Source organism: Monodelphis domestica, chromosome 4 (genome assembly GCF_027887165.1).
Source record: "Monodelphis domestica isolate mMonDom1 chromosome 4, mMonDom1.pri, whole genome shotgun sequence".
Classification (NCBI taxonomy): domain Eukaryota; kingdom Metazoa; phylum Chordata; class Mammalia; order Didelphimorphia; family Didelphidae; genus Monodelphis; species Monodelphis domestica.
Window position 1 is genome coordinate 155,836,727 of NC_077230.1, and position 26,916 is coordinate 155,863,642.

General features: G+C 37.8%; 1 protein-coding gene across 2 annotated transcripts in view; it reads left to right on the top strand.

Moving 5' to 3' along the window:
- ARL6IP6 (ADP ribosylation factor like GTPase 6 interacting protein 6) overlaps positions 1-26,916 on the top strand; it is a 100,532-nt gene that overhangs the window by 63,770 nt on the left and 9,846 nt on the right. Inside the window, exon 4 of one of the 2 annotated variants that reach the window (XM_001372835.4) lies at positions 8,462-10,187. The exons of the other annotated variant lie outside the window; for it this stretch is intronic. Coding sequence (XP_001372872.1) covers positions 8,462-8,555 — 94 coding nt within the window. The 3' untranslated portion in view covers positions 8,556-10,187. Of the gene's footprint in view, positions 1-8,461; positions 10,188-26,916 lie in introns of those variants that run through there. 2 annotated transcript variants of the gene reach the window in all.

Below are 26,916 nucleotides of genomic sequence, written 5' to 3' on the forward strand. Positions count from 1 at the left end.
CTGATGATCTATGTGGGTTTTATCTTGTATCCTGAAACTTTGCTAAAGTTGTTTAATTATTTCCTTTAGACTTTTAGTTGATTTTCTAGGATTCTTTAAGCATACCATCACATCATCTGCAAAAGGTGATAGTTTAATTTTCTCATTGCTTACTTTAATCCCTTCAATTTCTTTTTCGTCTCTAATTGCTACTGCTAGCATTTACAACAGTAAATAAGAGGTGATAATGGTCATCCTTGATTCACTCCTGATCTTATTGGGAAGGCTTCTAACTTGTCCCCATTGCAGATGATAATTGCTGATGGTTCTAAATATATAATGTTTATTATTTTGAGGGATGGCCCTTCTGTTTCTATACTTTCTAGTGTTTTCAGTAAGAATGTGTATTGTATTTTGTCAAGGGCTTTTTCTGCATTTATTGAGATTTTCATGTGATTTCTATTGGTTGGTTGGTTTGTTGATATGGTCAATTATGTGGATACTTTTCCTAATAGTAAACCGTGCTTGCATTCTTGATATGTCCCACCTGGTCATAGTAAAAAATCCTTGTGATAACTTGCTGGAGTCTTTTTGCAAGTATTTCATTTAAGATTTTTGCATCTATATTCATTAAGGAGATTGGTCTGTAGTTTTTGTTCTCTGTTTTTGGTCTGCCTTGCTTTGGAATCGGTGACATAATTTTGTCATAAAAAGAATTTGATAAGATTCCTTCTTTGCTTTTCTAATTTTTTAAGTTGCAAGCCCAATTCATTGATCTCTTCCCTCTTGATTTTGTTGCTATAAGCAGTCAGAGATAAAAATGTTCCCCTGAGTACGGCTTTGGCCGTATTTCATAGTTTTGTTTGGTTTTTGATGTTTTGATATGTTGTTTCCTCACTGTCATTCTCTTTAATGAAGTCTGTAATTGTTTCTATCATTTCTTTTTGACCCACTAGTTTTGAAGAATTAAGATTATTTAGTTGCCAATTAATTTTAAATTTGCCTTTCCATGGACTCTTGTTAATTATAGTTTTTATTGCATTATGATCTGATAAAGTTGCATTTATTATTTCTGCATTTGTTTGCAATATTTCTGTGCCCTAGTACACGGTGGATCTTTGTATATATACTGCTGAGAAGAAGGTATATTCTTTTTTTATTCCTGTTCAGTTTTCTTCAGATATCTATTAATTCTAATTTTTCTAGCATTTCATTCACTTCCCTTACTTCTTTCTTGTTTATTTTTTGGTTCGATTTATCTAGTTCTGAAAGGGGAAGGTTGAGATCCCCTACTAGTATGGTCTTACTATCTACTTCTTTCTTGATCTCCTTTCATTTTTCCTTTAGAAATCTAGATTCTATACCATTTGGTGCATAAATGTTTAGAAATTATATTACTTCTTTGTTTATAGTACCCTTTAACAAAATTAACTTCCTTATCTCTTTTAATCAGATCAATTTCTACTTTGGTTTTGTCTGGTATCATGATTGCTACTCCTGCTTTTTTTTTACTTTAGATGATACATAATAAATTTTGCTCCAGCCTTTTACCTTGGATCTGTGTGTCACCCTGCCTTAAATGTGTTTCTTATAAACAACATATAGTAGGATTCTGGTTTTTAATCCACTCTGCTATCCACTTCCCTTTAATGGAATGGATGAGTTCATCTCATTCCCATTCAGTAAGGATTACTACCTGTACATTGCTCTTCAGCCTGTTATCCTCTTTAGAACCTGCTCTATTCCCTTTCTCTCTGTTCCTCCTCATCAGTATTTTGCTTTTTGTCTCTCCCCAACTCCTCACTTCCATTTCCCTCCAATTACCTCCCTCTTCCCATCTCTTATTCCCCTTCTACTTCTTTGTAGGGTAAGATACCCACTGAGTTGGGTAAGATAGAATTCAATACCCTACTGAGTATACTTGTTTTTCCATCTCTGAGCCAGTTAAGATGAGAGTAGTTTAAGCATTACCTGTCACCACCCTTATCCTCCCCTCTCTTTAATGATTCTTCATTCCTCTTTATATTATATAATTTACCCCATTCTGTCTCTCCCTTCCCTTTTTTCTCAGTGCAACCTTCTCTTTCATCCTTGTTTTTTTACATATCATTCCTATGTATACATACCTATCATATCACATATACATATCATTCCATATCATCACATTTACATACACATCATATCATCATAATCAACTTCTCCACCCTCTTTCTGATTAAATTCCTTCTATCTTCTCTACTACTAAGATTAATTTTTGAGAATTACAGAAATCTTCTTTCCATGTAGACAAATAAACATTTGACCTTAATGAGTCCTTTAAATTTTCTCTTTCTTCACTTTTTTGGACTTTTCTTGTGTCTCATGTTTTGGACTTCACATTTTTTTGTTTAGGTCTATTTTATTCTTCAGGAATGCTTGGAAATCTTCTATCTTATTGAATGTCCATTATTTCCCCTGGAAAAATATACTCAGTTTTGCTGGATAAGTGACTCTGATTGTGAATATCATATCCCATGCCTTTCAGTCCTTTAATGTACAAGCTGCTAGGTCCTGTGTGATCCTGATTGTAGCTCCATGGTATTTGACTGGTTTCTTTCTGGCTGTTTGAAGTATTTTGTCCTTGTCTTGGTGGCTCTTGAATTTAGCTATTATATTCCTGGAAGTTGTCACTTGAGGATTTCTTTCTGCAGGTAATCTGTAAATTCTTTCAATTTCAATTTCATTTTCTTGTTTGAGGATCTCTGGACAGTTATTTTTTTCTTGCAATATGATAATTTCTTGTAATATGATGTCCAAAGTTTTTTCTTCATCGTGGCTTTCAGGTAGTCCAGTAATTCTCAAATTGTCTCTTAGATCTATATTCTATGTCAATTGTTTTTTCAATAAGATATTTCCTGTTTTCCTCTTTTTTATTTTCATTCCTTTGCTTCTGCTTTATTGTTTCTTGATTTCTCATGAAATCATTAGTTTGTGGATGGTCAGTTCTGATTTTTAAGACCTGATTTTCCTCTGTCAGTTTTTGGTTCTCCTTTTTCAGTTGTCACATTTCTTCTTGTATCACATTCGTTTCTCTTTCCCACTTTTCCTCTGCTTCTCTTAGTTGTTTTTTGAAGTCTTTTTTGAGTTCTTCCAGAATCTGTCCAATCCATATTTTTCTGTTGTACTTTGTGTGTGTTTTCTTTGGTTTCACTGTCCCGTTCTGTGTCTGTGCCTTGTTCTCTATCTCTATAAAAATTCTTTAGAGTTGGTTGCTTTTTTTGTTGTTGTTTCCTCATTTTTCCTGTCTAATTATAGGTAGGCTTTGGGGGGATTATGTGATGGTTTAAGGACTGTGAGCTCTTGAGAGCCTCCTCCCCCTGCTGATTCAATTGACCCTTGAGATACTGATAGCTTAAAATTTTGCCTCAGGCTTAGGTGTAAGCTTCTGATATAACTCTAATCTTGTTCAGGTTAGGGGCTGTGTACTTGATCCAATCAAGCACATTCTTCATTGTCCTGTCTTGGTGCTCTGCCCTGAGCTTTAGGCAAAAAGATCAGTACTTAGTACTATCAACCACCCCAAAATGTGAATTCACTCTTTGTCCCAAGCCTAGACTAGAATTGCCTGGGCTAGTTCGTTCCAGACTCCACAGGTTTGAAATTTCGAGGGATTTGGGTTGGCTTGTACCACTGTTTGCTCAGGCAGGATCTCAAGGTCTGGATGTTGGTTTGGACATAAGTTCCTGAACCTCAGACAGTGAATGTGGGGGTGGGGATGGGGGTGGCTTGCTCTTCCCGCCTTGTTATAGCTTCTTCCTGGCTCTGCCCTCCTCTCACCCTAGTGCCCCAGATGTTCTTTGCTTACCTTTTGGGTTTTTCTTTTCTTGAAAGTTGTTTCATTCTGTCTTCTTATTGGTTCTTTCACTCATGTATTTGTTTTGTGGTGATATTTTAATCTTGGTTATAGAGGATTCTCATGATGGCACAGAGCTGCTCTGGATTACTCCACCATCTTGGCTCCACCCCTGGAAGTCTATATTAAAAAATGTTTGCCTATCTTTGTATCCCTTTTCCTCTAATGTATTACTCTTTCCCTTCCTCTTCATTCTTCTTTTATGATCAAAATCTAACAACCCATCTTAAGTGTTACAGACAAAAGAGTGGTTGCCATAAACTGTGACCGCGAAAATATGGTTTCAAGACTTTGAATTGCCCAAACTGAAAGATAATTTTAGCGTCTTGATTTTATATCAGAAATAAGTGGTCACCATGGGGAAAATTCCCAAATATGAAATACCCAAGTCAGCTGGGTTTTATGGAGATTTTAATTCATATAAATGAAGGAATTAAGAAAAGGGAAAGAGAAAGAGTAAAAGGAAATAGTAGGAAAAGGAGCCTAGGCCAGCCTAGGACTAGGCTTTAAGAGAGAACTAGTCAGGCTTTTATCACTCACCATAAGATTTCGTCTCAAGCAAGTTCTAGTGTTCAGAGACAGCCTCCAGTTCAGCTTCTGAGCTCAACTAAGTTCAGCCACCGAGAGCCACCAAGAGAGCCCTGAGAGACCCAGAGAGCTCGAGAGAGACCCCCCCCCCCCTGCTCTCAGCTCCTGACTTCCTTTTTAAGAAAATTTTCTCCTATGTCACCTCCCCTAAATTTTCACATCTACCAATCGCAGTAGATACTTTCCACAGGACTGAGGACTGACCATTCTTAATTCACACCCGAGTAGACTAAAACTTCACACCTCTTTGCTAAACTTGCCCCTTGCAAGTTGCCTGACCTTTTAGTGATTAATTTGACCTTCATAGGTACTAAGCACCCTTTTGTATTAGATCTAAAAACAGACCTAGCTTAAGGGCTTTTGCCTTAATATAAGTATGGGTTAAGTACTTTTCATTGTTCAGTAAGGAGTTTACAACCTTATCTTCCCCTAAAGTATGCGTAAGTATGGGTGGAGTAATTTTAAAGTTCCCAATACATTCCTGATCAAGTACCTCCATTGTTTAAAATGGGGAATAGCTTTAACCAAATGTTTTAAGGTAGAGTTTGAGCAGTTTTAAGATTCACATAAGCCACCTGGCTAATTAGACTACCTTGATGACCTCTTATGATATATCTAGCACCTTCCAATATTAGAATACAAAGTTTATCCTTATTTAGTCCTTCGTGATTGTTTGTTCATGTTAATCTTTTTATGTTTCTCTTGATATTTGTGTATGTAAGTGAATGTTTTATGCCTCTCTGATTTTTTTCATCAGGAATACTTAGAAATCTTTTATTTCATTAATGATCCATTTTTTCCTCTATGGGAGTATATTAAGTTTTTTTGGTTATGTTACTCTTGCCTGTCAGCCCATATCTTTGCCTTCTATAAAAATATATTCCATTTTGCTTCTTTGTGATGGTGACTGACAAATGTGTGATCTTGACCATGCTCTTTTTAGGACTTGAATTCTTTTTGACTGCTTGGAACCTTTTTAGTTCTGAACTAAAACCCCTGGATTTGGGGGACCATAATGTTCCTGGGAGTTTTAAATTGGGAATTTCTATCAGGAATTAATTGGTAAATTCTTTCTCTTTCCACTTTCTCCCCTGGTTCTAAGATCTGGCAGTTTTCTCTCATGATTTCTTGAAATATATTTTGCATCTCTATTTTTTAGTCATGACTTTTAGGTAGTTCAGTGATTCTAAAATAACCTCTTTCTATTCTGTTTTCCAGGTGAGTTTTTACTATGAGTCACCTAGAATAGTCTTCTCTCTTTTTTAATCTTTCAGCACTATTTAGTTATTAGTTATTATTCTTCTGGAGTTGTTGGCTTCGATTTATTTGGTCCATTCTTAGTTTTAGGAAGTTTGTTGCTCAGGCAAGGTTTTCTACGTCTTGTGCTGGAGTTAATTTTTTTCTTTTTTGTAGCTTTTATTTCATTTCCATTTTCTCCTTTAGTGTTCTCATCTCATTTACCCAAAAAAAATTTTTTTTTAGCTCCTTTTTTTAAACACTTATTCCAAAAATTCTAGCCAAACTTATGCTCAAGCTCTGGTTTTCTTTGAGGCTTTACATATGGGTGTCTTGGAGTTATGCTTTTCCTCTGCTTTTGTGTCTTTGAACCTCCTTATGACCATAACAGATTATTATGGTAGGGCTTTGTCTTCTGTTTGCCATTTTTTCCCATCAACTTTCTGGACTCCGCCACATTTATGGAAAGAGGGTCTGGACTGAATCTATTGCTGCTTTTTTTAAGGTAGTGTGTTATTTCAGCATCTCAGGAACAAGTTGTAGAGCTGCAAACTCTGCTCTCAGAGTGATCTGATCCAGGACAAAGTCTGGTAACTGTCTCCTTGGAATGAGCTTTGCAGGTTGCTTCCCAGGGTTTGTGTCTGTGCAAGAGGAGGCTGTTATTGAATTCCACATCTGTCAGGTAGCTTGAAAGCTCAGCTGGTTTGTAATAATAGCAGGATCATAGGCTCCCCTTTGGTTTGTGATTGCTATGTTAGTTATTTGTCTGCAGGCTTCAAATTGGGCTAAAGGCTGAAACTAAAACCCTCCTCAAATCCCATGGTCAGGGCCAAAAGCTGCTGATTCCTTTGGAACTTGCTCCATGGGTACACAGTCTAGGTTCACACATGACTCCTTCAACCTAGAATACTACTCCAACGCAAAGATACCCTCCTCACTCTATCCTGGATCTGGGATGCAGTACTTGGCAGTAAGTTATAGAGCTGCCAGTTAGCACCTATTCCTTCATCCTGCAATAAGTCCTGACCCGCCCCCCCATGTTAGGTCTCTCACTTCTTGCACTGAAATGCTCCATGGAACCATTTCTGTCTAGACTCCTTCCCCAGTGTTTGTAGACCTTGATCTTGTCTGCTATTGCAGACCTGGGTTGGGAAAATTACTGCCTGTGACTTTTTTTCTTGGATTTCCCAATCAGATCTTGGCCTGGTGGGTTTTCTTTCATTATATGGAGGAGTTCTTCCTGTTTCTCTGTTATTTTCGCTCCTCCCCCTGAGAATCATACTCCAAACACCTTAGGCCAACTGCTATAGAACCTGGTTGTTTTTTTTTCTTTTTTTTTTAACCCTTAAGTTCCATCTTAGAATCAATACTATGTTTTGGATCCAAGGCAGAAGAGTACTAAGGGCTAGGCAATGGACATTAAGTGACTTACCCTGGGTCACACAGTTAGGAAGTATCTGAGGCCAGATTTGAACCCAGGACCTCCCAATTCTAGGTCTGGCTCTCAATCCACTGAGCTTCTCAGATGCCCCATCGAACCTTTTAGAGACTAAGTGCCCAAATTACACCCTTATGCCACATGTCAGCTGTCCCCTTACCCCAGACAAGGAAAGGAGGAAGAGCTCCCATTGGCTCCTGGGCAGGGGGGCAGGGCATGTGAGAAATGTCCTCAGGGATGCTTGGAGAGTGGGAGAGGAGCAGTCCCCCTCTGGCACATGTATCATAGGTTCATCAACACAACCCTATTGCTTTTTTTTTTAATTCCTTTTCCTGTCTTAGAGGAGAAAGGATATCAAGAATATTGCTGTATTGGAGGTAGAGGGGTAGGCTAAAAACAATAGTTAAGAATTCTGCCCAATGGGAAGAAAAAATTTCAGAGTAAGTCTAAATATAACAGAGATAATATTTGTTTGCTTTGGTTACCATTAAATGTAAAAATGTGCCTTTGTTGATAATAGTATAAGTTGTGATAAAAGAATCCTCAGGTATTTATTTATTAGCAAAAAAAAAAAAGAGGAGAGAGTTTATTTAAGAAACTGCTGTGACTAGTGAGTCTATTAATTATCATCTGTCAAAAAATTGGAATGAAAGTAAATGTTAGGAAAAAAATCTTATTTCCTAAGTATTGTTGTTGAGTTATTTTCAATTGCATACAATTCTCTGTGACCCCATTTGGGGTTTTGTTGGCAAAAATACTTGAGTGGTTTGCTATTTGCTTCTCCAGCTCATTTTACAGGTGAGAAAACTGAGGCCAGATTTGGATTTAGGAAAATAAGTCTTCCTGATACCCAACTTGATGATGGACCAAATACTTTATATAAAATATGTACTTATAGTTGGATCAAAGTAAGAAAAAGGAGAGGGCAGAGAAACACAATTTTAACAAGGGTCGAATGGATAAACAAGATCCAACACAGTAATATAATATATTAGTAATGTGTCTGATCTAGGCAAAATTCTGTGGCCATGAAACAAGAATAAAACCATAATGCTGAAATAAAACCCTAATGTTGTTCATGCTTCAAGTTAACTGGCCAAGAAATTGAAGTTTTATTATCAATGTAGGCTAGTTATGAACTAAAGGTACAGAAATTAAAAGATCAATATTCAATTACTAATTCTTTTAAGTAACCAATTTTACTAACAACTATATTATAATTTCTAGAAAAGGTTTGGAGAACTAATTCCCAGGTTTTAAGACTTTTAAATGAATAATTATAATGTCTTGTTCCACTAACTGACATTTTGGGTTGTTTCTTCCCATAGGAGATTGACAGGCCATTCCTTTCACATGGGCTACAGCATGGCAATTTTGAATGGCATTGTGGCTGCTCTCACTGTAGCATGGTGCCTCATGTGAGTCCACACTGGATCCCTGGCAAAACCATTTTCTACAGGTTGCAGAACATCTGATTCATTTTTTTTTAATGACACTGAAGAACCTAACTTCCCATTTCAAAAGACTCCGTGATATATGCTATTCATTGAATGATTCAAATTCATCGTCATCATTATCAACAACAAACCATATAGCTTTTTGAGTGCTGTCATTTTGTGTAAGTCACTGTGCTAGACAAGAGGAATCTTCAACTTTTTTTAAGTTTCAGGTGCTTTCTACATGGAATTCGAGAGTTTTACCTCATTTTAAAAGATTTGTATGTTTATATGTTTTTTGAAAACAGTAATCCTAAAACTTGAATGGAGGGCCTAAATTTGATAGTATCCTTCAGTATAAGTATACTGCCCTTACATTAAGGAACATCAGAATTACTGAAGTAGTATAAGTATGATTCTCATTTTTATATTGTTAAATTACTGTTATTGGATTAGATTAGAAAAGGAAACACATGCTTCCTATTTTTTACATTTTATACTTTAAAAATTATTGGTACCCTGCGTAATAAAAATTTTTAGATTTTGAAAAATTACATTTATAAGATATATTTCTATTTCAGTATATGTTTGTATAATGGTTTTTGTATTCTTTTAAATTTATATTTTGAATTAGCTCTTTTGATATCAATGCCAATTAAAGGAGTTTTCCAAATTAATAACTTTAGAATGTCATTAATTAGTTCATATCTAGTGTTCCCTACTCTCATCGCACATTTTTTTCTTTTTCTTTTAAGGAAAAAAGCATATGCTAAAACTCTAGATTTTTTTAAATAACCTGTTTTATTTATAATAAATTTTAGAAGTATTGAGATTAGAAAATTATCTTAATTCTAGAATATGGAAGTTAAAATAAGCTATTCTTTCTAACATTTAAGTTAGATTAGGAAAATTTGTGTGGTTGATTTTCTTGCATAAGTATCCTATAATAGAGAATTTTTGTTATATTTCCCCAATTTGTTAAGTATTTTGCTGTGTGAAGTGATTTAATGAATAAGCTTTCAAATAGCATGGAATTTGTGTTCTCAAAGAGAACAAAGAATTCCTTTTTGAGAACTGACTGCTGTGACTGGTATCTAAAGCCACTTTGTTGGCTTAAGTCAGAGCAGAGCCATAGAAGCAGATATGAACAGTTATCAAAAAGGGAAAGTGCTTAAAGAAATTTACTTATTCTCAAACTATTAGAGGTTTAGCCTGGAAAAGTTTGTTATAAATAATAACTCTTAGGCTTCAAGTGTTTTCTACTTTCATCCTGTCAGTAGGAGCAATTCATATACAGAAGCATAATTCTTTTCCCCCTAGATAGGAACAAAATTGCCCGATTATAATTATGATGTATGATCTATAGCTTTAGCATGGTCTTAACAGAAAGATTGTCTTCAGCCTCTATTCTTGTTTCATTTGTGGTTGTTTACATCCTTAAAGATCTGATTTTATATGTTTAACAATTTCTTTAAGAGACTGGCTTTGTAATTTCTTAATATCTACTCTAATCATATTGAACTAAAGCTATTTACATTCGTAATATAAAGTTTTAACATTGTTCAACTGCCTTTTCCTTTATTGTGTTTGCAATATTAAAATAAACTTTCACAATCCATATTTTGAATTTGCTCATACCATTTCTTTATAAATAACTCTTTATGTCTATGAAGATTTGAACTCATATAAATATTTCCATGTAATTTGATTCTTGAGAATTTTTCTTTCCCCTTGAATTAATTACCACTGAAGAATTTTAAGGTGCCAATAACACCTTTTCCTTTTTCTGAACCTATTGTTATACTGTAAGAATTGAATTTTAATGGTTGACTAAAATATATGAAAATTATAAATAATATGGTAGTCGCCAATTCAAAGTATTGTTCAAAGTCAAAATGACCTTTAATAGTTTTTATTTACAAAAGAAGTGGAAAGCTTGAAAACAGAAAAATTCAAAAGAGTAGAAAAGACATTAGCCTATGTAACTAAATATTGCTCTGGTGCTTAACTCAACAAGAACTTGTTGACCTTCAACAGGAATTAAACTCCAGAAGACAGGAAGGAAAAGCCAGTTATCCACTCACCCAAGTTCCCTCCAAGAGACAGGTAAAGACAGTAACTCGAGCTGAAGGTGATTCCTGAGGCCAACTTTCTTTTTAAAGCTGACTTCCTTCTTGGAGTCAACTTCTTTAGCCCCAGAAATTCGGGGCCTTTTATATTGGCTCCTTGTCCCTGCCCCCTCTTCACAGGGGCCAGTCACAGTTTCCAGGGGCAGTGTTTGTGGGAACTAGTTCTCACCTTCTGGAGGGGTGACTACTCATCAAAAGAGTCACAGAATCCTGCCTAAGTTTCTGAGTGTGTGAATCCTCTAAGTGGTTTGTGAACTCCTCCACTTAGTTCAAGCTTTTGTCCATTCAATCACAATCTAGAGAGGTACTAACCAGGGGTACTTAAGTTACTGTTAACTAAAGTGTAAACTCCAACTAGGCAAAGAGAATAAAGGATTCCCTTTCACAAGTGTAAACTCAAAGAGAACAAAGAATTCCTTTTTAAAGTGCTCTGAAAATCTAAATATCAATTCTCCAAACCACTAATAAGAGAAATACAAATTAAAGAAATTCATTATTTTACTTGATACCCAGTCAGTTGGTAATGCAACACTTAGAGGAACTGTGGGAAGAAAGGCACACTGAGGCACTATTGATGAACCCTTGAAGTGGTCCAACTCCAGGAAAACATTTTAAAATTATTCAAAGAAACTGATTACCTATTCATGTTTTTTGATCTAGTAATCCCACTCAGTCCCTTAACCTACTAAATTCTCATGATTTACTCTTCCACCCTACTTCAGCTGTACCCAAAGATGGTCATTCCCTTGATCTTGCCATTACCCACAGATTCACCATGACCATGTTCAAAAATTCTGAAATCCAGAAGGTAATAATTAAGATATTTTAGCTATCTATGATACTCGAAATACTTAAAAGTAGTGAAGATACTTAACTTTCATTCGATAATGAAAGTTATTCATTAATAGGCCACAAAGAAGAGCATACTTGACAAGAGAGGGTAAGTTGAATGTGATGGATGATAATATCAAAAAAACCAAAAGGGGTAAAAAAAGAACACACTAGAAAAAAGAGAAGAGAAATTGGGGGTAAATTATCTCACATTAGGAGGTACATAAGAATCAGTACAATAGAAGGGAATATTGGGGGGGGCAAGAGGTGACAATACTTGAACTGTACTCTCAGAATTGGCACAAAGCAGCAATAAAAATTCCAAAATTCCTCTATTGGTTCATAATCTATTGACTTTCCACCTCTCTTGCCTTTCCTTATCAAATCCTCCTTCATGTCCTTCATACTATGTCCTTCAATCAGTCAACCTCCTTCAGCTCTCCTCCAAGCCCTCTCTCCCACAGTAGCCACTCTCTTCTGTTATTTATCTTGACCCTTTCTTGAACCAGTTCAACTCTTCTGTCATTTTTAATCCCATTGCCTTATATTGCTGATTGATTCCTGTCCGTCCCATTGGGCATAGTATTTACTAGGAAGTCAAAGACAGAAAAATATAACCTAACACACATATGTGTGCATTTAATATAAATTGTATCCCTCTTAAAAAGAGAAGTTTTGAAAATCCATTTTGGTCAGTATCAGCCCCACCCTGGGTACTTTTGAGAGACCCCAGAGGTCTCATGCTCCCTGCTATCCCAGAAGATGTTTGCCTCTTGTCCCAGTCACTCCTGGCACCTAGAAGACTGGCCTTTGATCCGAATTGAGATCAAGCCTGTCCAACCAGAGAAACTCAATGGCTTCGTAAGAGAGGGGATTGAGGAAGCAAGAAGGGCTTTTTAGCTGTGACTCTTGGCTCTCTCTTGGTTTGGAAACTGCCAGTGGGGCCACTTGAGCAGGACTTTGGCTCCGAAGCAGCATGTAGTCCTTTTGGCTTTTGATGGTAGCTTTTAGATACTGAATGGAGACAAGCACAGCAAACTACAGATTAGCTAAGCACAACCAGGTAATTATGTGATTCTAACTCCAACTTTTACTATGTAATAATTATAAATTAATGTAGTCTCCAGAGAATTTTAATCAACACATAGCTGCACTTTTTGTGCTAGCAAAAGAACTGGAGACAAAGTGAGTGCTCATCGATTGGCCAACAGATGGAAAATTATGGTATAAAAATGTAATAAAATATTATTGGTCAATAAGAAATGACAAGTGCAGGCCATTCAGAACATTCATCAGAAGTGACGAATAATGCTGAGTGAAATCAACAGGACCAGAAGAATGATCACACACTGACTTGTTATTCAGTCAGGACCCCATGGACAATGCTATCCATGGAGTTTTCTTGGCCAGGATACTGGAGTGATTTGCCATTTCTTTCTCCCACACACTAACTATGATATTGTAAATGAAAATTAACACTAAAAGAGGCCAAATTCTGAGCAAGTGCAAAAAACCATGTGGTCCCAGAAAACAGATAATCAATAAATTCCCTCCCTGTGGCAGGGAGGCAGGGGATTATACATGCACAGGATGATATATATGTTCAAATATAAGATTGCTATCAGCTGGTTTTATATAATAAGTTTTAATGGTTTCCATTCCAGGGCATAGGTATATAGACAAAAATATGTTCATGCATTCTTTTAAAAGGGCATGAAAATTTAAAATCTAATGTTCCATGTAAAATTTATATCAAATTGTTTATTGTCTTCTGGGAAAGGGAAGCAGAAAGAAAGTGAGGAGGGGGGGGGGGGGAGGAGAGAGTTTGGAACTCAAAAAAAATTTTTAATGAATGTTAAATTGGTTTTACATATAATAAGGGAAAATAAATATATATATATATATTTTTAATCTAGTGTTTGTGTTAAATTAGACCAGCTCATATGGCCTCTGTCATAAATTCTAAGATCTCACATTCCTTCAAAGTTCCTTTCTAAGTTCATCTAGTTTTTCATTTGGTGCAATCAGATCTAGGATATCCAAAATACTTTCCATTTGGTTCACCTTTTAAATAAAGAAATTATCAGTGTGTTAGCAGAAATTTAGAAGTCAGTCTACTATTGGCAAAGAACTCCAATAAATCTGGATCTGGGTTTGCATTCTGACTCTGCAACTATGTGATAGATAAGTTATTTAATATTTCTGGGCCTCAGTTTCCTAAAATTTTGGGATGGTTCTCAATGACTTCAAAGGTTGCACACATCTAGCCTTAAGTCTATATGTTTCAGCATAGAATAATACAAAAGGTTACTAAAAAATTTTTTTCCCTATTTCACATTCTCAACAGAAATATAGCAAGAGACTAGAACTTAATGGGAATTGTCATGTGCTAGAACGAGTTGATTTGCTTTGAGTCCCTAAGAGTGCCAGAATTTTCAAAGATTTCCAACCTTTGTTCCAGCTCTGCTGAAATCCACCAATTCTAGGAAGTTACGTTTTTAAGCATTTTTGTGAAATTGCAAGGTTTGGGAGTTTTTATGTTTAAAGTATGACTTAGGATATTTACAAATCTAGTTTAATTTTTTTTTCTTCATGTTCTCTTCCTTCTTTACCTGACCATTTGTTGTTTTCAAATGAAATTGCAAATGATGATAGAAAGTTAATAGTAGAACTAACTTGATATGTTATTAGACATGACATAGCAAGGAGACAGGGCTAGACTCGGCCTCAAGAAGACTTGAGCTACAATCTTACTTTTGACTCTAAGTGTGTGACCTTGGAGAAGTCATTCTCTAAGATTTATGAATCTTTTAAGACTATAAATGGTTAGTAATCTGAATGAGTTGGAGGAGTTCTCACAATGGTTTTACACATCCCTGACCAAGGTTTCATAGTTTTTAGTGAAATATGAAGAACCTACCATTTTTTAAACTATATGGTTTGAGGTCTCTTAAGGACCTCCCCAGTCCTATTGTAGAACTGAAGGGTAGATTAGTAGAATAATTTTCAAGGTGACAAGTGCCACATGGATGGACAGTCACTCAGGGTGTGATGGCATTGCAAGCAAGCTATTTATGCCTACGACCAGCTGTTCAGAAATACCTGTTCATGGACCCTTGGTAGTTTGATTAACCAACACAGAGTGGAACCTGAGAGTTTCACATTTAGTGAAGAAAAACTAAAGTCATGGGGAACATAGGAAAGGTAAGTCATAGTAACATAATAATTCAAAGTATATTGAAAGAGGGGAAAGTCCTCAGAACTTTCCACATAGCAAACTACAAACAGGCCCTCTCTTTATATTAATAATGATTTGCATCCTTGTCAGATTTGGCTGCCCTTGGACTGCCCTGTGATCACTTTCTGAAATTTCTCTAAGAATGATTTGCCTTTTAATTGTCTCTGAATCAGCTTTAATGCCTCCTTTGGGTTTCAATCTGAAAGTCACACAACCATGCTGAGTGTGTACATTGAAAATGTATGCTCTTAAGTATATGTAAAGGGAAACCTCGTATGGGCAAACACATCCTGATGTTTTCCCTAGAAATAATATTTTGCTTCTGTTTTTGTTTGTATTTTGAAATTAAGTTTTGAAATTAAGTTTTTATTTTATTTTTAGTTTGATGAATAAAAAACAGAAAGAATTTCCTGCTTAAGTATTGTGATAGAGGCTGGCACTAGAGGAAAAGTACCAGACTGAAGAGTATGTGAAATTGATCACCTTGATGGGGGAGGGGCCCCAGGAGGGGAATCCTGAGGGGAGAAGACTCTGGCTGAGAGAGCAGTGAGGGTCTCTTCGACTTGAGACATCAAAGAGAGAAGGTGGATAAAGACTTTCTCTTGAGGGTTACCCACTTTTCCTGCTGGTGACTGGAAATCTTTCCCCCCCAACACTTCCCAATTGAAGGGACTTTCTGAAGAGAAACCTGAGCTGACTTTACCTCAACTCCTGTTGCCCAGGGGTGAGTCAACCTGACTTTCTCTCAGGGGGCTCAGGCTGCCAAGGCCTGAGTTCCCCCCAGACTCAAGGAGGGAGGGAAAAAGGTTTAGATAGAGAGACAGGGACCCCCTTTCCCCACCTTTCCTTTTCCCATTCTTCCTTGCTCGTTATTCCTTTTGTATTACCTGATTGAGTTAACATTAAAAGTTATCTGTTCCCCAAGCTGAGTGTGAGTGAACGGATCAAGGGGAGACCTTTTGGTCTCGAGTAGTGGAGGGGGGACAAGAGGGACAAGAGCGAATTGGGGAGAGCAGCTTTAGCTAAGGAGGGAAGGCAGAAGGGGGAAAATCGTCAAACCCCCTCTCCTCTCTCCGAGTCAACCCATTACAGCTGCTGTCTCCCCTGAACCCTGCTTTGTAGAAGGGGGGGTTTCCTCTCTTTTCCTCCCTCTCCACACAAAAAACCCAAACCTCCCTTTTGGGGCACATCCCTTCCCTCTTTTCATCTCTATCTTTTTCACTAGATAATGCTAGAGCCTAGCATCATGCGGTATAATGCTTATTTCTCGTTACAACTTCTGAATAACGGGGTTTTGCTCCAGAAGCTATTGCTGCATTCATGGATTTCAGGTTTGGGGTCTCCTTGATGAGAACACAAAAAACAAGTCCTGGTATCTCTTTGCACCCATTGTTGACCTTGGGGTGTCTGTCTATACTGTGTGGTTTGTTTGTTAAATGTCTTAATTGTAGCCAGGTTCTTAACCTCCTCTAATTCTTTCTGCCTTAATATTTTGAGGTCTCTTGGAGCTTTTTCTTTAGATCATTCTTTTCTTTTTCTTGATCTACATTGTTATCATGAAGATAGGTAGGAGTATCTCTAAGTTCATTAAGTGAGATGGTGTCAAACTTAGGTTAATAGTTCCTGAAGAAATTCCTCCAGTGCTTATCACAGCCCTTGAGAAATTGCCTCATGTGTACTTCTGCTTCTTTTGAATTAGGGCTAAAGCCTAACAGTCCCACAGTTTTTTCAATAAGGCGATTGATAAATGTACTTGAATGTTCATTCTTTTCTTGGGATAATCTGTCAAATTTTCCCCATGCATTGGGTCTTTCTGATAACTGCTTCATTCCCTGCAATAGATCCTTACAGAATTTTCTTAGATAAGCCATTGACCTTGGATTAGAAAAATCCAGATCCTCAAAAACTTCCAGCCAGCTTGTGAATGAAGAATCTTTTCTACTTTGCTCAACAAAATTTTTATGTTCCTGGGGTATAAAAAGTTCAGATAAAAGAATTTCTACATCCTCAAAATCTGGTTCATAGAGGCGAAATGCTCTCTTTAATTCTTTAATTACGAGATACGGTTCTAATAATTAGGCATACGTTTATGTAAAGACTCTAAGTCATGGGTGGTAAATGACTTATGAACCTTTGCATGTAAAATGCCAGCCATCAGTGACCTTAGCTATATCACACAAAGGCATAATCTTTTGAGCCTTTGATGCATTCACAAGATTGTTAGCAGATGCAGTAATTGGTGCCTGTACATTATTGGCAAGGTCATTTCCCCCTACTGCACCTAATGGTGTCCCAGTATTAGTATTAGTAACTATATCATCCATATTAGTCTGTCCTGTCACGTCCACAGTCACCTCATCGGTTCCCTTACCCATGCTTTGTTTTCTCTGCACATAATCCTGGCATATTTCAGTTATAATGGGGATCTGACCAAGCAATGCCTCTAATCTATTATCAATGACTAGAGCATGTACAGTTTTCTTTTGGAAGATCAGGGTGGCAGCAACTTTGATATTCTTTAAGATGTTAATCACTACCAAGAAGAACACAACATAGACTTGGGGTATGATTTGCCAGAGGTAATTTACATCTAGATAATTCACTGGCAACTGTTGTCCATCCCATAGTCATATTGGTTAATATCCCCAGAACATTGTCTATCATCCCTGCCACTGTATTATAAATGATAGAGTAGCCCCAATAAATGGCAATTACTCCTAGCACAGTCGACCAAAGTATTCGTTGTAACATGTTTCCCATTAGATCTTTTCTAGGCTCTAACTCTCAGGAGGTAACAGTTAGAAAATGGTTATAATTCCCACAAGCTTTGCTTCTAGCTAGATAGGATCCAAAATGTCCAGATCCTATTGCTGACAGCTCTAGTACCGCCTCTCCCTCAATATTCTAAATGACTAAAGTGGCAGTTGGTGACTGACTTGTTCTCCACCCCACAAGGAATCAAGATGTTTTTGATCCTGTGTGGAATCGGCTAGGCAGAGTCAGTGACAAAGGCTACTCGCCTCAGGAGTTGTAATTGACAAACTTCACAACGGACAGTTGAAGGCAGTCGGTAACAGTTAGACACTAAAGTTTTTTGTTTTTTAACTGTTTAAAAAAAATTTTTTTTAAATGAAGGGATGTGAAGTACCCTGAAGGGAGGCTTGGGCTTTGGTATGGAGAGGGAGGGGAAAGAGAGGAGAACCCCCTCTTGCAAAGCAGGGTACAAAGGAGACAGCAGATGTAACAGTTTGGCTCAGAGAGAGGAGAGGGGGGTTGAAGATTTTCCCCCTTCTGCCTTCCCTCCTTAGCTAAAACTGCTCTCCCCAATTCCCTCTTGTCCCTCTTGTCCCCCTTCTACTACTCAAGACCGAAGGGACTCCCCTCGATTCCTTTCACTCACACTCAGCTTGGGGAACAGATAACTTTTAATGTTAACTCAATCAGATAATACAAAGGGAATAACAGGCAGGGAAGAATGGGAAAGGAATGTGGGAAAAGGGGGTCCCTGTCTATCTAAACCCTTTCCCCTCCCTCCTTGAGTCTGGGGGGAACTCAGGCCTTGGCAGCCTGAGCCCCCTGAGAGAAAGTCAGGTTGACTCACCCCTGGGCAACAGGAGCTGAGATAAAGTCTGCTCAGGTTTCTCTTCAGAAAGTCCCTTCAAGAGACGGGAGGTCCTAGGTTCAAATCCGGCCTCAGCCACTTCCTAGCTGTGTGACCCTGGGCAAGTCACTTGACCCCCATTGCCTAGCCCTTACCACTCTTCTGCCTTGGAGCCAATACACAGTATTGACTCCAAGACAGAAGGTAAGGGTTTAAAAAAAAAAAAGAAAGTCCCTTCAATTGGGAAGTGTTGGGGGGAAAGATTTCCAGTCACCAGCAGGAAAAGTGGGTAACCCTCAGGAGAAAGTCTTTATCCACCTTCTCTCTTCAACGTCTCCAGACAGAGACCTCACTGCTCTCCCAACCAGAGTCTTCTCTACTCTGGATTTTACTCCTAGGCCCTCCCCCATTGAGGTGATCAATTTCACATACTCTTCAGTCTGGTACTTTTTCTCTAGTGCCAGCCCCTATCACAGTATGTATGTTCTAAAAAAATGAAACTCCCAGGGTATATACATCTATGTTATCTAATCTCTTGCAGCCCTTACTACTTACTACAAGACAGTCTTCTCTAATTGATTCTCCACCATATTTCCTATTGCAGCTGTTCCCACCAAGCCTCAGCTTTGAATCATTCCCACCATCCGTCACCTTCATTTCTCTACACATGCTGTTGAACAAAGGTAGAGAAAATCATTCAAGTATTCTGATCTTATCCACTATAAATTTATGTTAAACAGCCTCAACTGGACCCTCATTGATGCTAGACAATGTCTATACCCTCCCTTGGCTCATTATCCCACTCTCCAAAACAGCTCTTCTTGATCTTTTCATTCCTCCTCAAATCTCTCCATATTTCTTCTTCCCCCAATACTTTCAGCTAAGAATCTTGCCTCATATTTTACAGAAAAAAAAATGAGGTCATTTTCTGTGATCTCTCTCTTCATCTCATATCACTGAGATACCTTTTGCCATTATCTCCTCCACCTCTGCCTCCCACAAAGAGGTGGCCTTACTCTTTACAAGGCAACAACGCATACACTTGCACAGGCAATCCCATTCCATCCAATCACGTCCAACATATTGCCTCCTCTGTTATTCCCCACTCTTGTGAATGTGAAATCATCTAGCCCCAATGGTTCCTTTTAATATTAAGGACCAGTACAGATTCAGTCATTTTGTTCTGCTAATGTTCTGTCATGTCGATGTGCTTGAAAATTTTAAGTATGGGTGTATACAAATTATACTGCATACACTCTGCTGACTTCCCCTGTATGTCCTCCACCCTATATGTAAAACCCCTATACACATATCTGCTAACTTCGGGTTTAATGGCAAAATTTCCTTTATAAGGGGTCTGATATCAAGGTCTTCAGGTCTTGGCCTTATTGGGAGCCAGGATCCCTCTAAATAAACCTATTTCTTTTTGGCTTGGAGACTTGGTTTTTGGTTTTTGTGTCACAGCTAATGAATTTTCATCATACTCATCACTTACCTTTAATCTCTCTCTGTCTACTGGCTCCTTCCCTACTGTCTACAAACATACTCCTGTCTTTTCTATCCTTGAAAACTCTCACTTGATCTTTCCATCCTCCCCAACATACCTCTTCTGCCCTTAGTGGCTCAAATTCCTGAGAAGGCTGTCTGTAAGCGGTGCCTCCACTTTCTCTCCTCATTCTTTTAACCCCTTACAATCTGGCTTCCATCCTCATCATTCCACTAAAACTGCTGTCTCCAAAGTTACAAATTATTTCTTAATGGCCAAATCCAACAATCTTTTCTCAGTCATTTTTTTTAAATCTCTGTCCCTCCTTGAATATTGTTTATCACCTGTCCTTGATGCCTCCTTCTCTCTAGGTTTTTGGGGCATCATTTTCTCCTTGTTCTCCTATTAGACCACTTCCTCTCAGCCACCTTTGCTAGGTCCTCATCCAGGTCACACTCTCTAATGATAGAACTCTATTCTGGGTTCTCTTCTTTTTTCAGTTTTCTGTCTTTTTTTGAAGTCCTAGTTAAAATTATATCTTCTATAGGAAATATTTCCTATCCCTTTTGATTCTGGTGCCTACTCTTTTTAAAAATGATTTCCATTGTCCTCTATATAATTTGTTGTATATTTTTGATAGGATGTTGATTGGGAGCTCCTTGAGCTAGAAATTGTCTTTTGTCACTTTTTTGTACTTGTGCATAACAAAATGCAGGGCACAAAGCAGGCACTTAATAAATGCATGTTGATAGACTGACATGTTAAACAACAATCAAGATGTAAAAATAGAATTATAGCTTGAATTTAAGATGAAATTTAGTAGAAATAAATGTAAATTCTTACAGTTAGGTTAAAAAAATCATTGTCACATGTATAAGAATGGATAGACTTCCTTAAATAAAATTTCATTTTTAATATTTAGGGAGTCTATGAGGTGGAGGGTGCTTAGGAAGGAAGAACTGCTATATGCTTGAGACTGAAAGCTTACACCCTCAGTTATTTCCAGATTGTTTTGTTTGATCTATCAATTGGCATAGCAAAGCATGTGGTCTTAATGCCCATATAGAGAGGCACTGTGGATTGGTTGGGAACTGTCCATGTTGTAGGGAATGATGAATTGGGAACTAAGAGCCTACTCTATTGTGGTAGAATAAGCTAATGAATTAAGTATCTGAGAAAGCATTTGTATTGAGTGCTTAGAAAATCATGAATTGGTGCTTGAGAAAAACAATCATACAAATGAATTAATCTGAAGTAAAACCATTAATTGAGTTGGAAAGGATGGTGAGGGAGTATTGGGGTATGAGTTGCCCAGGTCTAGCTGTGCATTGAAACTCTGTGGTAATTTAGACCTTTTACCATTTGCCTATACAGCATATGAAAGGGCAATAATATGAGTTTTTTTTTTAAATCAGATTTATTCTTACATCATTTATCTATCTTGAATTTTCTGATGCTCTCCTGGTCTGTTTTGTAAAAAAAAAAAAAGCACAGTGGAGTTCAGGGTAACCAAGGCCAAGGGCATGCATGAACAAGAATGAAAGGTTCATTGCAGCAACTCACTAGTACTCCCATATAATTCCTAAAGAGCCAGTGGATAGATTTCAGCATGAATTACAACTGCATTTTCATTTACCTCCAACTACAACTTCAAGTTTCTTTCTATTTTGAATATAGGTGACAAATATTTTTCTGAGAAAGGATCCATAGACTTTCCCAGACTACCAAAGAAGTCCAGGAGTCACACACACAAAAAAGGTTAAGAATATCTGTTCCAAGGGGGCAGCTGGGTAGCTCAGTGGATTGAGAACCAGGCCTAGAGACGGGAGGTCCTAGGTTCAAATCTGGCCTCAGCCACTTCCTAGCTGTGTGACCCTGGGCAAGTCACTTGACCCCCATTGCCTAACCCTTACCACTCTTCTGCCTTGGAACCAATACATAGTATTGACTCTAAGAAGGAAGGTAAGGGTTTAAAAAATATGTATATATCTGTTCCACTATGCCCAAAGGGTGGTAAAAGACTGTCTGCCTTTTGATCCAGCCATAGCACTGCTGGGTTTGTACCCCAAAGAGATAATAAGGAAAAAGACTTATACAAGAATACTCATAGCTGCACTCTTTGTGGTGACCAAAAATTGGAAAATGAGGGGATGCCCTTCAATTGGGGAATGGCTGAACAAATTGTGGTATATGTTGGTGATGGAATACTATTGTGCTAAATAAGGAATCATAAAGTAGAGAAATTCCATGGAGACTGGAACAACCTCCAGGAAGTGATGCAGAGCGAGAGGAGCAGAACCAGGAGAACATTGTACACAGAGACTGACACACTGTGGCACAATTGAATGTAATGGACTTCTGTATTGGGAGCAATGCAGTGATCCTGAACAACTTGGAAGGATCTATTAAAAAGAGCATTATCCACATTCAGAGGAAACACTGCAAGAATAAAAACACCGAAGAAAAACAACTGCTTGATTACATGGGTTGAGGGGATATGATTGGGGATGTAGACTCTAAATGAACATCCTAGTGTAAACACCAACATGGAAACAGGTTCTGATCAAGGACACAAGTAATACCCAATGAAATTGAGCATCAGCTATGGGAAGGTGGGGGGAGGGGAGGGAAAGAACATGATTCTTGTAACCAAGCAATAATCTTCTAAATTGACTAAATACAATTAAAAAAAAAAGAATACCTGTTCCATAAGAAGTTGATCAGAGACAATACAGAGCTTAGGGAAGGAACCCCAAATGTTACAATCTTGGCTTTACAGAATCATCTGATAGGTCACGTTGTCTGCTGTCTCAACCCCCATAGTTATACTTAAGCAAATGGTTTGCAATCTGTTTTCTAAGAGAATTGGGAGTACACCAGCATTTTGAAGTTAGTTGTATCATCTGGTCTTTATTGTAGCTCTTCACATTTGCATCTGAACATGTCTCTGTAGCCCTAATTGTACAGTGTGTGGGAAAATGAGGGTTTTTCGCGTTCAGGAATTTTTAATAAGCTACAAGTTAAATATGAGTCAACATTATGACACAGTGGCCAAAAAAGCTAGTGCAATCTTACACTGCATTTAGAGACATAATGTACAGGGAACAAGAAATACTGTCATCAATCTTGGTTTGACCACAACTGATATATTGTGCTGAGTTCTCTGCAGATCATTCGACTATTGCTAAGATGCATTGAAAGGAGAGTGACCAGGAGAGTGGGAGGCCTGAAGATCAAGTTATCCAAGGTTCATTTGAAGATGTGATAACCATCTTCAAGCATTCAAAGGTCTATTATGTGAAAGAAGTTTGGACTATCTCACACCAGAGATTAGAACTAAAGGCAGTGGGCAGAAGTTGAAGCATATGTACTGTGAAAGGAATACTAGAACTGACCACATTGGAAAGTACCATTTTCCCCTCACAAGAGATTTAGAGGAAAGGGAATAGTAATTAAAAACCAGCATGTATCATGTGTTGAGTTTTATTCACAAATAATATCTCATTCTTCCTTATACCAACTGTGAATTTCAAAACTATTCCACCCTAATCAGACCATTCTTTAGAAGATCTAATTTAGCTATTTCCCCAATCAATAACAATGGAGATACTTGGAATAAGAGAATCAGGTCTTGGAAATTTCACATTCTCCACCCTACTCAGTTTAACAAGATTTTGAAAGGTCAAGATTTAATTATCTGAGGGGATGGCCTTCAACAGACATGTGCAAAAAAGGACAGACCTCTGGGCTGTCCTAACTCAAGCTAAGTCCTCATTGGTACAGATGAGATGCAGAAAAGTGATGTAAAAACATCCATATAAGGCATATCAGTTTCTGCCTCTTTCTCTTTCCCTAGAGAGACAACTCTGGCTGGCAGTGTGCTAAGCGTTCATCTTGGAGTGTTGGGTGGTGAGTTTTTCCCAGGAGCTGATTTCAGGTTCGGGCATCTTAGCTAAGCCTCTTTGGAGGTCAGGCTGATTCTTTCCTCCTTCACACTCAAAACCTTACTTTCTAGATCTCCTATCTTCCTGCCCGGTACTAGCTCTTTCCTTCCTCCTTCTTCTTAAAATCTTCTCTACTATATCAATTAAATCACCATAAAATTTGGCAGCTGACTTGGGTATTTTATTATTTGGGGTTTCTCTTGGCAACCACTTAAATTTAGATTTTTTTTCAGTCTCAACCATAATTTCACCCTTTACACAGCCCTGAGAAGTGAGTACTCTTATTGTCTCTATCCTACAGATGAGGAAACTAAGGTAGATAGAGGTTAAATGACTTGTCCAGGGTCACCCAACCAGGAAGGGTTTGAGGTTGGATTTGAAATCAAGTCTATCTGACTTTAGGTCCAGCACTATCTGTTGTACTATCTGACAAGTTGTTTTATGAAACCCACAGGCACCCCTGGATCACCCTAGATAGGAGTGGTAGGTTTGTCCTACAAACCTTCAAGTACCTAGTGATCTCATTCTAGATAGAATTAACAGACATCATTTAATCTTACCCTTTTGTCTTAGAAGTTTCTCCCATTATAGCTAGGCTTCTCCCAGGTAGTCTAACCCTTGGCTGACCTTCCCTTGTCTCCACATAAGCCAATCATTTGTCCTTCCTTCCCTTTTATTCTCCAAGGTGTATGTTAGACCCAAGTTCTTCAGTTCCTTGGAATTTTCCTTAACAGACATTCCCTTTGAGGTGCATTTTTCCTAGAGACGTTGTTCCCAGAGTCCCAGAGCTTAGCTCTGTGTGGTGTTATATATGACTCTATATGGCGGTCATAAGAGCATTGTCTCCCTTGTTCTGATCAAAGACTTATTCTTTTTAACTTCTCTAATTATTCTGTGTTTTTCAAGGTTGACATATTTAATTTTCTCTGGTGAAAGTTGGATAACCACTGGTTGAGTCCTTTGTAGAAGTTCTTGTTCAGGTTTGAGTTGTATTAGATGGCCTCTGAGGTTCCTTCTAACTTTGAGATTATGAGATTTGGGCTTTTGCTCATGATCTTCATCCCTCTGGAACTCCTTCCTCCCATCTTTTCTACTTAGAGTTAAAAATCTGATTTAAGTTTCTCCTTTTTCACAAAACTTTTCTAGGCCACCACAGCCCATGGTGATGTCCCCTTCCTTTGAACTCATGTACATATTGCCTACCACTTTTTTTCACAATCAATTATATGCTTTTTTTTGTGGTGTCCCTTAATACTTGGAGGTAATGTGGTAATCAGGGAAAATGTTAAGTTTGGTTCAGAACGATCAAACCTAATTTGGGATCCTGAATCTCCCACGTATCTGTATGCCCTTGACCAAATGTCTTGACCTCTCTGGGTTTCAATTTTCTCATTTGTAAAATGAAGGAATTGGACTAAAGGACCTCTAAAGTATTTTTGAGCTCTCTATGAACTCATCTAAGAACCTTCTTGAGCTGCTCTTTTGCTGCCCCACTTATCACATTTGCAGCAGTAGAATAGCAACTGTGGTAATAAGTTGATATAAATCATTTTTCTTCATGAAATAAACTACATAAAGTTTTGCAAACCTGGATAAATTCTATCCAATAATCTATAGGAAGAATATCTTGTGTCTTCCTTTGTTAAGAAGGAAAAAATGCTAAGTACAACAGTGAAGTCCTTGGAGCTGATTCATCTCCATAAGAGAAAGCAAAGTTATCACTTTGAGGAATCAGTGATTTTTACCTGTTCAGTACAAATGCATTTCTAAGTAGAGGATAGGTAGTACAGCAGAAAGGGAAAACTAAGGAAGGGCTCTACTGCAGAATAACAGCAATGTGAAAATTTGAAAAGGTTAAAGAAAAATCTAATAGATGGAGAAAATGCACAAAGTCTTGTAACTATAGAGAAATAAATTAGAGCACGTAACTGAAATGTTAAAGCCCACCAAACTATACCTCTTGCCCTTTCATACATTTTACTAAGGTTAATTACGTTTCTACTTCCAGGAGCCATCATGATACTTCCTCACTTTTTCTCCAGCCATGTGCCTCCTTCCACCAATGTAAATCCTAACTCTTTCCATCTCTTAGTAGCTAGTCTTCGTTACATTGTTGTGACTGAAAAATCATTTTTTTGGAGGCCAAAGAGCTAATCATGAGTCTTTCAAAAGGTAATTAATTCTTAGTGTATGTGTGGGGAGGTGATCTGGACTTATTTTATCAAAGTAAGAAACTCCCAAATGTTAAGGAAAGTCCTTATGCTAGTGCAAGTTGGGAACTGTTCTTCAATTTAATCCCCTTAAAGAGTTGCTTTAGCTAATGATAAGGGGTGAATTTCTCCTGGAATCCTCTTTGTGGTTCAGTCATTTCAGTTGTGTCTGATTCTTTGTGGTCCCATACTGAGTTTTCTTTCTTTTCTTAAACCCTTACCTTCTGTCTTGGAGTCAATACTGTGTATTGGCTCCAAGTCAGAAGAGTGGTAAGGGCTAGGCAATGGGGGTCAAGTGACTTTCCCAGGGTCACACAGCTGGGAAGTGTCTGAGGCCAGATTTGAATCTAGGACCTTCCATCTCTAGGCCTGGCTCTCAATCCACTAAGCCACCCAGCTGCACCCCCCCATACTGAGTTTTCTTGGCAGTAATATCAGAGTGGTTTGCCATTTTCTTTTCCAGATTATTTTACAGATGAGGAATTGAGGCAAATACAGTTGAGTGACTTGCTCAAGATCACATAACTAATAAATGTCTGAGGATGAATTTGAATTCAGATCTTCCAGACTCCAACTCTGTCTATTGTGTCACCTATCTGCCCAACCTCTTACTCAAACTCTAATCAAGGTCAAATGACTCTGGATTCTAAAAGGCTCTGACAACAGAATGTAGTCTCTGGAAGATCCTTCCAGGTTAGAAAGATCTCACCTGAAGACCACCCTGGCTAGATCTGGTTTGGTTCATTCTCAGTGGGTTGGCCACCAGGTGATGATAATGTTGTAGCCACAATAACTCTTAAATGACATACACTATAGAGGAACTCTGATATGTGTGGGTGATGGGAATGGCTCCATCATTGAAATCACAGATCTTGTGAAATAGTTTCTGGCAAATGGCCTTTAATAAA